General features: G+C 41.7%; 1 protein-coding gene across 1 annotated transcript; it reads left to right on the top strand.

Annotated features, from left to right (window-relative positions):
* The first annotated feature begins 3963 nt into the window (after window positions 1-3963).
* LOC125528607 (E3 ubiquitin-protein ligase BRE1-like 1) lies at window positions 3964-11770 on the top strand. The gene is made up of 16 exons (XM_048693055.1): window positions 3964-4189; window positions 4275-4442; window positions 5485-5678; window positions 5769-5852; window positions 6307-6426; window positions 6518-6704; window positions 6799-6959; window positions 7052-7123; window positions 7267-7343; window positions 7547-7741; window positions 7842-7914; window positions 7989-8075; window positions 10496-10633; window positions 10717-10919; window positions 11005-11170; window positions 11247-11770. The coding sequence occupies exons 1-16, from the start codon at window positions 4165-4167 to the stop codon at window positions 11376-11378; spliced, it is 2082 nt and encodes a 693-aa protein (XP_048549012.1). The 5' UTR covers window positions 3964-4164; the 3' UTR covers window positions 11379-11770.
* Window positions 11771-12388: the final 618 nt, after the last annotated feature.

The raw sequence follows: 12388 nt of genomic DNA, 5'->3' as shown, positions 1-12388 counted from the left end.
CACGGCCGAACCGGATCGGAAGCGGCGGCTCTCTGGCTCCTTTGCGCAGGGTGTTGATGCGGTGCCTCCTGCCAAGCGCCCAGCGCTTCCGCCTTCCTCCGACGACAAGAAGGTATACGCCTCACTCCAAGCCTCTCTAGTAGTCCTCTATTGTCAAGGTATAGGCTACTGTGTGGAGACTTGTTACTCAATTGTATTTCGATCGTGTATCAGGTAGCCCAGGTCCACGAATTTGCTAGGGTAATACATGAATCGATAGGAGATTCTGAAATCTCACTAGCAGCCATTTTACCTCGCAAAAAGACTCATTTTACGTGGGGCTACATCTCCGTTGAAGCCGGCTTTGGCAACCCAGTTACGCCTTGCATGCGCGTCGTACTATAACGGTTGGCATGCCCAAACTTTTTCCGCCGTGATTTTACCTCACTGCAAAGTTTGGTGCACAACATCTCTTCTTACCTTAGCTAGACCCAAATGGTCTTGCTGAAATTGTTCACAATATTGGTCGAATGCCCGTGCATTGCCATGGTACAACAAATTTAGACACAGAAATATTGATTACAATATCATGGATTATAACTGTGTTGTGATCCATATCATCCTGTTCTTGCAAGGTGAACATATATATCATCATGATTTATCTAAAAAGGGTATCCGGTGCTTTCGGCCAAATCTCGCATGACTCGAGGGACATTGACGTCACATTCGTTGTTCCTCTTCATCAGCGTACCAACACACACTTCCCTTGGTCTTAGCCCTCATGTGCGTGCATTGTACACTATTTTTTTTGAAGAGCTCACATCTATGGTAAGCGTGTATGCCCATCGCAACGAGCTCTTGCCCAGCAAGGCAAAATCAGTCACTTTGCTCAAAGTTGATCTTTGGTGACACACTTTCTGCAACGGTCTCTGTAGTATGAGAAACTTGCTTGAAAGTAAAATATGACAAAAAAGAGCTTCTCTGATGAAAATGAACCGCCAGTATCACAGTTCATTTCTTGTAATAAAGGCTACAGTCGTGGAAGGTTCATCGTGTGGCCGTGTGGGTGTTGTGCCCAGTCTTGCCATAGCCTCTACCAAAATATAAGACGTTTTTTATATTTTGATACGGAGGGAGTAGTTGTAGATAGAAATCATTTTTCTTACACTACTTGTTAGTAAATCCTATGATTTGGGATAAGCTCAGGCTAGTATAAGCCTTGACGAATATTGTTGGAACAGCAATTGTTTACACATCGCGCATATATGTTTTGAGTACACAACTGTAGGTACAAAACATGTTATTCTTCCATATATTTAAAAAGAAGTAAAATATAGTTCCCTTCCACGTAGTTCTTCAGGAAGCTAGAGTCCACTCCACCATGGATTATGAATCCAAGGACTAGTCAAGACTAGTCTATAGACTAGTCTAGGAGTCTCAACTCCACGGCCGACTACACTTCAGTGTCGACTAGTCTATGAGTTGCAACTTCAGTGTCGACTAGTGTCAATTAGTCACGCTTAGTCTATGAGTCTCAACCTCGGAACGACTCGTCGACTCGTAAACCCTGCACTCCACGCACTAACAATGTAAAAGCAAAACATGGATCGTAACAGAATGAGCCGTCTTGATCCATGTTTTGCTATCTTGGGCTATGTTTTTAAAGCGTCCCTAAGGCGACGCCTAGGCGTCGAAGCGCTCCCCCTCCGCTTTGGAAAATCGACCGCTTTGGGCGCCTAGGCGTCCAAAGCGCCCGCCTAGGCGCCAAAGCGCCCCCCCCTCCCTAAGGCGGTAAGGCGTCGCCTTAAAAACATAGATCTTGGGCAAGGTCAGCATTAGCCCATCATTGAGATATTTGGCCAACCAAAAGAGAGGACTAGCCAGGTGGTGATTTCACTATTTTATCCAGATTGATTGTGGCAATTGAATAGGTTCTGAGCTTGGTCGTTGGCCATGGCATTAGTACGAGCTGGCTCGATCGATCGGTTTCTGGCTGCTGGAGCCGAGGGAAGGAGCGCTGGAGCGGGTGAGAGCGGAGGTGTGCGATCCCAAGGTTGGACACGTGGCGCCATCTCGCATTGGGTATGCAGGGCACGAGTCGTGGAGACGGTCTCTGCCGAATTTCCGTTCCAAACCAGTGCGTTTCAGCGGAGAGGTGGAAAGCGAAAAGGACAGAGAGTGGGTTGTGGATGGACAGCACGGTGATGGGACAATTGCAGCCAAAGCGGTACGGTAATTTTAATTTTCAGAACGCCGAGGGACGGTGATTGGCGAGAAGCGGCTGGATTGGTGAGCGGTAGGGAGATTGGGCAACAAAAGGAAGTCGACGGGATACCTTGCGAGTGAGTTTTAAATATTTTATTCGCACTATGTGCTGATGGCAAGGAGAGGACATAAGGGGAGGCTGTGTCGTAAGGTCCCCATTTTTTTTGTTATGAATGCAGTTTTCTATTTTAGGTTCAATAGGTCCCACATGTAAGGGCGCATGAGGGTGGGTGAACTCATCAACTTAAAACTTTAGAAGTAGAATAGATGGAGAATGTTAGATATACACCTCGTTTGAAGTCTCTAGGTAGGCCGCTATAGTTCACGGCAGGAAGGTACACGCCGCATTTCAAGCTGTTAAGTAGTTCACTCTTGCTGGCTGGTTTGTAAAGGCTTGCTACTTTAAGCTTATTTGGATCCTGTATTAGGTAGCTGGGGTCAACGACATTACTAGGTTACTTTGTGAATCGCAGGAGCTTCTCAGATCGCAACATAAATTATTTTACCTTGGGCATATCCGGTTTTACCGGATTCGCCAGCCTGCTTGCATTATGGGTTTACCTTGGGCATTGCATGGGAAACCTACTGACATATGCATGAACGGTTGGCAAATCTGCATTTGTCCACCACTGCGAAGTGTACCGTACAACTTTACTTGTTGACTCCTTTAGTTAGGCCTAAAAAGCCTTGCTGAAATTGTCCATGACATGGTTGGTGTTAGATAGGAAAAGCTGTCTCACTATGAGAGCAAATATAGTATCCATTTAGAGAGATGATTAAGGATACAATAATCGATACTTCTGCAAAACAATTGTCGGATTTTTAATATAGCCTCATTTGGTATGTTGTGGAATGATGTTTAGGCCACTGTGCATATAGATGTAGAAACGGATATACATCATTGATACACTTGTATTATTTGCCATACTGCTCTCTTCTGGATTTTGTTCTTGCACTGTTCATTACAGCAGTATTGTCAAGCCATGATCATAAATTGGATTTTGTTCCTTGTATTTAAACAAAGAAATCCATGCTGCTTTCATCTCGAATGTTCCTTCTTTTGGCTTTTCTACACTGTAATTTCCATTACTTATTTTCTATATATAGTGTTAATTATAACTTCGTTCTTGGTTGGCAGCTTGATTTTGCTGTAATTAAATACAGAAACCAAAAGCTTTCAGAACAGCTAGAAGTCCATAAGTCTGAGTACCATGCCCTCGAGGGTAAATTTGATGATCTCAAACAGAAACAGAAGTCTCACCATGAGATCCAAGATCTTGTTAACAAGTCATGGCAGCATGTAAGCTAAAACCTTACCTTGTTGTAACTGCAAAAACTACAAGTCTTCCTTTTGTTTACTGTAAATGTTATACTTGAACAGCTTGTGAGAGATTTGAAGGCTATCTCTGTTTGCAAAAGTGGATCCCAAAATTCTTCCTGCAGTGCAGTTCCTAGCAACGAGTCTACGGGTATGTCTTTGTTCTTGCCTGAATTAATTTGATTGTCGGCTAATAATAATTTGTTTCCTCATGCATAAAAATTTGTAATGGAAGCAGTACATGCATCTAACCCTTCCTTCTTAGGATTTGCAAGTTTTTCTTGGGAGGGGAATTTGTAATGGAAGCATTTCATCGTATTTGATTTATGTCGATTGTTGTGGAATATTCTAAACTTGGATGTCCCAAAAATTACAGATTTAGTTTCTAACTTTCTATTCAGATGGTGCATGCATCCGGAAAGACAAGGACTTCCTTAGCAGGCTCGTTGAGACAGGTGCCACAGAAAGTTCTGGTTGCCATTTGGAAAACCACGTACACTCGTCAACTACTGATGTGCTGCAGAATATCTTGTTCTCATCAAATGATTCATGGCATGCAAACGAGAAGTTACCGTTAGATCACTTTACTGCATTACCCGAAGATGGTTTGTTCTTCACATTTCCTTGGTAATAATTTATTATTAATTACAGCTGAAGGACTGCCAAATTTCTTACCCCTTTGGTAACATTTCCTTGTTTTGCTTCACTGCAGAGCGCATTAAGGAACTGCAAAGTACTGCTAGTGAGATATCACTAGAGCTTAATGATGCTGTACGAGCACTTGGTGATCTCCACTTGAAGCACAGACAGCTGACAGAGAAGCACCATGAAGAGAGATATTTAAATGCTCGAAGCAAAGCTGAACAGAAACGCCTTAAAGGTATCTTGCTTAAACACGAGATGATTTACATACGTGGATACATACGACAGTTTGTTAGTGTCTTACTATATCTATATTATTTTGACACCTTCGATACCTGCCAATATACCCTTCTGATATGCATGACACACGCCTTGTAGTTGAGGGTATCTTCTTGCTTAAACATGAGATGCTTTACATACATGGATGCACATGACACTTAAATCACATTGGATATGTCACCACATCACCCTTTCCCCCAAATCTACCATTGCCTAGCCGTCTACTCTCCCAAAATCCATTCCCACTGCCTTCCCTCTGTGTGTTGCAACCACCATAACCTTCTTCGCCCATCTGCTGCTCTTGCCTCACGTAGTTGCTACTGCTTCCTACCTCTGGTCAGACATTGACAATAGCGAGGTTGATAGAGGATGAGGATAGATAATAGACTGAAGAGAGTTGGAGAGAGATCAGGAGGAATGGAGAGAGGCCAGTGCTGGATTGGGACAAGAAAGGCAACTGGAAAACAGATCTGGATATGTGTGAGAGGCAAAGCCGGGGGTTCCCTCACAACACTGCATGTTGTACTCGGCCAGGATGAGATATGCTGGCTAGGTAGGAATGTTTCTTCTCCTCCACTAACCTGTCTGTACTTACTCCCTCCGGTTGGGTTTATAAGTCGGGCATGGGTTTTTAGGTCTTCAGTTTAACTAGCAAAATGTGTATTATATAAAATATCGATTTAGATTCGTCGTTAGATGAAGTTTCTTACTTATAATTTTTGTGGCATATTAGACATGTTTTATTAGTCAAATCGAACACCTAAAAACCCATGTCTGACTTATAAACCCAACCAGAGGGAGTACGCACAATAATATATCGGTGATCCTTGTTTTTGTGGATTACTGGATCACCTAGCCACACAATGTCCCTTCCACTGATTAGACGAGATTTAACTATTTAGGCAATGTTTGCACAGTATATATGTGCCTATGATGCTGTGTGCAACTAATATTAAGGATCACCATGTTAACTTTACTGAGATGTTTGTTAACTTTTCAAGTGGAGTTGGCAAGTGCTGCTGCTGAGTTGGAAGAAAGCAACCACAAATTGGCAGTTCTCAAAGCACAGGGAGACACGACACATGGAACTCCAATCTTATTTCCAACTTTAGGAAATAAAAGCTTCCCTCAGGATAATGTCAGAGACAAACAAAAGGAATTGCAGGATCTAGGGGCTTCTCACAAGGAGTTTACGGTAAAATATTAAATACTTGTTTTAAACTTCCAGTGTTGCCTATGTTTGCTCTTACCCTAAAGTTGTTGCTTGCTCTATTGTTTGGATCAGGGTCTGATTTCACAACGCCTGGCGGAAATAAGGAGACTTCATGAAGAGAGAATTGAAATTTTGAACAAGTTGGCTACTTTTCAGGTTTGCACACTGATTGTTTAGGTGCCATACAAGTGAAGTAATGCTGTTCTACATTTTTTGAGTGTCTTTCCAGAGTTGATTCATAATAGTATTTTCCACCCGTGCTTCGCTGCAGCTTTTTTGGATGATGTTTGCTTTCCTATCAAGTACCAACATTAGCGAAAGTAATCCTAGATTATTTCTAGTCTCCAGAGGGTGACATACAGATGTGCCGTTCAAAAATAGATGTTTTTTTTGCATAACATGTATGGTTTTGAAATTCCATCCTCTCAACTAAAAGATGTCTGATCAAAGCACCTTTTAATTGTTTAAGAATCTGAGGTTAGCATTTTGGCTACAATTTCGATGTTGACATGGCTTATTTGAGATTCCACCTTGGAGTCAATCTTAGAGTAAAGGAAGATGTGTTCAATAAAATATTCTTGCATATCTTACATTTGCAATTTATGGACAGAACATTTTGACGGATTTGAAGAGCATTTCTTCTTCAAAAGCTTTCCAAGTTCTGAAGGATCAACTCCAGAAGTCACAAGCAGAGTTGGACCACTGCCGGACACTATTAGAGAAATTACAGGTGGTTACTGCTCGTATAATTTACTTTTCATGTATCAAAGAGCCTCAGCTATTTATTTTATGTTTGACTCGGCTTCTACTTGCCTTTTCAGGTTAATAAGGATAAATTGATATGGCAAGAAAGGGAAATTAATGTAAAAGTTGATCTGTCTGGAATTCCTCATAGGGTATCTCTCAATTGTGAGTCAACCCTTGCAGTTTTAGATCAGAATCTACGGAAAGTAGTTGATGAAAAGAATATGCTTGCACTGAAACTTGAAGAATCTTCGAGAGAACCTGGTATGATGATTCTTGTTTGACTTTGCTAATAGTGTTGAGTTATTCTCTTCTGGCCATATTGGAATCTAAATAAGTAAAAACTTACTATTTTCAGGTCGGAACCAAACCATATCAGAATTTAAAGCGCTGGTGTCATCACTGCCAGAAGAAATGGGCGCTATGCAAACTGAACTATCTAAGTACAAGGATGATGCTTCAGAATTGCATTCTTTACGAGCTGAAGTTCGCTCCATTTCTGATATTCTGGCTAGAAATGTAAATTTCTTGATATGAGCTTGTTGAAGAAGTTAATGAGTGTTTTGTGACTATTTCAATTACGTTTAAGCTATTCGTTTTGTGCTTTACAGGAGCATGCCATCAACGAATCATTATGTAAATCCACTCGTGCTGGACCTGAAGCAAGGGATCTACGGTCCAGGGTACTCAATTAAAAAATTGCTGATTTAACTAGCTGCATTGTCTTAGCAGGCATCAGGAAATGGCTTGTTTTAGCTAGATTCTTTGATTTCCATTCATATTGTTTTTATGAATTCTTAAGCCACTGGATTCACATGATTTGTAGGTTCGTGAACTAAGGCAAACGAATTGCGAGTTAAAGCTCTTTGTGGAAATGTATAAGCGCGAATCTACTGATTCAAGGTAGTTTTATTACAGCAGAAACCTTTCATGAAACTACCTCTACAATTTATTGTGTTCCACTCTGCTTGTTCTCCTATTGCCCATTGATCAGATCATCCGAAATAATCTGTTGAGCTTTTAAACATTGTTTACTACCAAATTCATAAGTTCTACTATAACAAACTTTACCATTCTGATGTCCATACCTTATTGTTTTGTGACAGAGATGTGCTGGAGTCGAAAGATAGAGAATACTGTGAATGGGCTCGTGCCCATAGCCTCAAATCTTCTCTTGATGATAGTAGGCTAGAACAGCGTGTTAAGGCAGCCATCGAAGCTGAAGCAACGTCTCAGCAGAGACTAGCAAGTGGTGAAGCTCAGATTGCTGAATTAAGGGGGAAGATGGAGAGTGCCAGAAGGTAAGCCATCACATGTGTTGAAGTAGGCAGAAGCTGGAAACATTATCTATTTTTACTGGTCAAAGTGGTGCTAACTCGTGAACTTTTCTGTGCATTACAGAGATATTGGTAGTTTATCTGAATTATTGAAATCAAAGCATGAAGAAGGTGAAGCGTACCTGTCAGAGATTGAGGTCTGTTTCATCTCTACATCTCTGTAAAATACAGATTATCAGTATTCTACAAATACTTATTTTTGACATTTCAGAGTATTGGGCAAGCATATGAAGATATACAAACACAAAATCAACAATTGCTACAGCAAATTATCGAGAGAGATGACCACAATACAAAGGTAATTCTATGGACTCATTTGCTATTCTTTGTTTGTGCTGATGTATCCTTGTTTTCAACATTAGTGTAACCTTAAAATCACCCACTTCTGTTCACAATAACTCTGATTTCACTTAAAGCTTGTTTGACTTCAGTTCCCATAACCTGCGGACATGCCAATAATAATTTAAATGTGCAACTAGAAGGTTTAGGTTACCACCATGATTTTATCCAGGTTTTCATGTTAGTAACGGTAGTTACGCCATGAGACCGTCCAGATCATTATAATCTCCTGGTAGCCTATTAACAAATAAGTGAGCTTGAGCATCATATTTTTATTTTGAGCATGGAGGACTGTTTATTTGTTGAAAGTTGAAACCAAAGACATTAGTATGAGACGTCATCAGATTTCTGTTTTCAGCATGGAGAATTAATCTCCCACTTAATTTGTTGAAACCAAAGACAGTAGACATTTACAGGAGTTCAACGTAGAAACACCAACACAAACAACTTCTGCTCTACGTGCCAGGTGATTTGCAACACAAATTAGCAGACTGCTAGCCCATGCTTATACGATCGCATATTTCGTTACATTGCAGTCTTTCAGGACACATAACCAAATATCAGCTTCAAGTTCCCTTGTGCCACTATCAACATAGGCTTGATTCATGAGCACATGCTACCCTTTACAAGCTGAATTTTCATTCTTTGCCATAGGAAAAAGAATTCATACTATCTGGGCACATGGAGCCATTCTCGTTGGGCTTATGCCCTTCGCCCTGATCGGCATCATGTTGTGTTTGGTACGCAGTGCCATTTGCTCTGCCACCATGCTCGATTGAGCTTTGTTATGACCCACATGGCCACATTGTGCTCCACTACTGTGGGATAAAAATGAGTTTTTGCAAGTTAATTTGGTTGCTGTCAAACAGCAGGCCACTGAGCCAGGCACGGTTCACTGATAATCTTGCTTTTCATCTTCATTCCAGCTTAGGGTGTGCATCCGGTAAATCTTTTTTTTTTTTGGGTAAAAAATGGTTTAGTGTGGTACTCCCTCCGTCCCAAAATAAGTGACTCGACTTTGTACTAACTTTGTACTAAAGCTAGTACAAAGTTGAGTCATTTATTTTGGGACGGAGGGAGTAGTTAATATGGTATTTATTAGGAATATGGATTTACTTTTGTATGCCTAAAAAACAAGTATCTGTTAGTAGATATTACCTCCGTCCCAAATTATTGTCTTAGATTTGTCTAGATACGGATGTATCTAACACTAAACATGTCTAGATACATCCATATCTAGACAAATCTAAGACAAGTAATTCGGGACATGGCCATTGCACTGAGCCGAGCACCACCTGTGAATCCAACGAGATGTCCACAGTGTCAAAGAGATGGTGCTTCTTGTTTGCTGGTGGGGAATAAGATGATTTTGTCACCTGCTGCTACAAGGAAGGCATGGACGAGGCATCCAAGACAGCACTACCGTGCATGGAGGAAACTGACTGGGAGTGCTTTGCTTCTGTTCCTAAGATGAGGCAAGCACTTGTGTTGCGCAATGCAGCAGTTTTCGATTCCATGCACGCCCAAGGTGACCAGATTGGTATCCTCAAAGTGCATTTGGATGTCATCCTCATTATGCCTTGGTCCTCTAGTGAGTGCCCCAAAGCTGGTGCCACATGCATGTGCGAGTGCCATGCACATAAAGTGGAAGCCACAACATGGATTTACACCCTCAATTCACATTTTTAGGGCAAAAAAAGGAGACCTTTGACCTCACATCGAGGAGGGGAGGTCATGGGACAAATGTTAGGAAGACAACAAACCGCTGGACTCGTTTCAATCTGCAGCAGCTGTGAGGGAGAAGATGTGCTAGGACGGCATCCAGAGCATTGCCATACTACTTGGCTCCGTTTTCTCCAGATCTGAACGTGTGTGTGTTGGGGGGAAGGCAGACAAGAAAGAGAAGGGGATAGAGGAAGAAGATGGGAGAAAAGAGGAGATGCAAAAAACTTACTAGTATATTGAATTATTCTTTGAGCCAATTCGGTGGCACCTAGACGATTCTAGGCCACTTTAGTGTCTCAGGGACACCTCACGGAAAAATGGAACCAAACTGTGGAAGTGGGTTTTGGCTAGACTGAGATAAATCTAGGTGGCTGGAGAAGTAAAAGGCGAGTTGTGGTGGTTGAATGAGATAAAGGCCGCAACTACAATGCATTTTGCTATTTCCTAATCTACGATGCTACATACTGAAGTTGTGTAGAAAACCTCAAATTAGTAATTTGTGTGCATATTTGGTTGATTAATCAGATTAGCATAACTGCACAAGAAAAATCAACCATGGTCATTCAAGAGTCATGTTTGTCTTTATTCGTTGGGGATGAAATTATAAGAATCTTTTTAAACAGCGACTATTGAAGCCTCTACATGTTACTGCAGATCTTTATGGAAGGCGTTAAGGTGAAACAGGCACAGGATACTTTGCATTTAGAGTTATGCAATCTGAACAGGAATTTACGGCAGGCAAAGGGTTTGATGGATCTGTACAAAGATAAAATCGCCCAGTTAGACGACAAGGTAAATTTAAACGCATAAATGTAGGGAGAACATTCTGTTTTAGCGAGTGCTTGACACACATGTTTTTCCTTGCCCATTTGCAGTTAAAAGTTTGGTCAGAGCAGACAGCGAGACTTTCGGAGGATGGACGGCGACATTCTGTTTCTTCAGGCAATGCTCAAAGAAAGCTGGCGGATGTATTGGGAGAGGCTCAACAATTGAGACAGTCCATGGATCAAGTACAATCCAATGTTGGGAGGAGTCGACTAGGAGTTGCTGGGCTTCTTGTAGAACTAGAGAAGGATAGGTAATTGTTTGCAGAGATTTATTTTTCCACACTCCATGTGATCTTCAGGTTTCTTGACGTCACAAGTGTAATGATGTTTTTCCAGGTTTAGTAAGAGGAGAACTGAGGATGATTTGGAATCGTTATCAAGGAAAGCTAGTTCTCTTAGAGCAAAGACAGAGGGATCGTCGGTGTTGGAAAAGGTTCATCAGGAGGTGAATGAGTACAGGGGAATATTGAAATGTGGTGTCTGTCGCGACCGACAGAAAGAGGTGAATACCGTTGCCTTCATTTCCTACAACCTTGGTCACCATATCGAATCTGAACTTGTTCTCCCATGTCGTTTAGGTCGTGATTACCAAGTGCTACCATCTTTTCTGCAACGACTGTATACAGAAGTTGCTCAGAAACCGCCAGCGAAGGTGCCCTTCCTGTGCATTAAGCTTTGGGGCTAATGATGTGAAGCCGATTTATATATGATGCAGCGGTGGCAGCTGTCGTGGGTCATCTAGGACAAGTGACTGAACGCCCCATGTTTGGGGTTCTTGGTGGCATGATCCTTCAGTTGGAAATTGTAGCTTAAATTTCTGCAAGGCGGACCCATAGCATACGTTAGGCTGCCGGCACAATGCCTGTGGCTTATGCTATGCAAGTGTGGCTTCCCGCTCCTTTGTAAAGTGTGGAATTTTCTTGTTGAAATAGCTGCTAGTCTTAGCTTGCATATACAATGTGTTATTTTGCTTGACATATCCAAGGATGAGGAGTTTGTGACTCCGAAAACATACCATAGGTTGTATTGACATATATGGATGGATTGTAGTTCCTTTTGTTGTAGGTGATGTTGAGTATGTAGCTTTTGGCCGTTCGTTTCAGCTTGTACTTTGTACATTTATTATCCTAGTGGGCTCTTTGCTGATAGTGATAGATATCTGCGGTGAAATGCTGTTTCTTAGTACTTCCTCTGTAAAGAAATATAAGAGCGTTTAGATATAAACGCTCTTATATTTCTTTACAGAGGGAGTACCAAGAATTGACAAGGATCCAGGTTTGCTGTAGCAGGCTTAGATGGGCATGTTGCATGACTATAATTCTGGTTTTTACTTTCTTAACATGCATGCTCCGTTTTCCTTTTTCTTTTTTCTGCAAGAAAACACTCTGGTTGTGTGCAAGAGGAGAGGGCATCGATGTTGGTACATCCATAGTGTGGAGACAGGTTGGTAAAGATGGCAGGGGCATCAACCTTTCTCCCTGTCTCTCATTTGTCATACGGGTACACTGGTAAGTTATGTCGCATTGATTGCAAGGATTGAAGGCTTGATATGCTCTGCTACATCATCTCACGGGACTCGGTTCTGTCGTGTGGTGTAGCTGGTCATGACTATGCACTTTGAAAGCATAACACTGCCTCATCTGTGTCGCTGCAGATTCCCAACAGTGCTTAAGCTCCTCGAGGCCACTGGATGCTGACCAATGGGCAACTTTAGATTCAG

This window comes from Triticum urartu, unplaced genomic scaffold (assembly GCF_003073215.2).
Source record: "Triticum urartu cultivar G1812 unplaced genomic scaffold, Tu2.1 TuUngrouped_contig_4987, whole genome shotgun sequence".
Classification (NCBI taxonomy): domain Eukaryota; kingdom Viridiplantae; phylum Streptophyta; class Magnoliopsida; order Poales; family Poaceae; genus Triticum; species Triticum urartu.
This window is presented reverse-complemented; position numbering and strand designations above follow the sequence as displayed.

Bases quoted from the DNA above. Each gene is read 5' to 3' on its own strand.
- LOC125528607 (XM_048693055.1), top strand. From the start codon at position 4,165: ATGGTTTGTTCTTCACATTTCCTTG. The intron at 5,679-5,768 runs GTAAAATATTAA...TGTTTGGATCAG, and splicing joins CTTCTCACAAGGAGTTTACG to GGTCTGATTTCACAACGCCT. The intron at 10,634-10,716 runs GTAAATTTAAAC...GCCCATTTGCAG, and splicing joins TCGCCCAGTTAGACGACAAG to TTAAAAGTTTGGTCAGAGCA.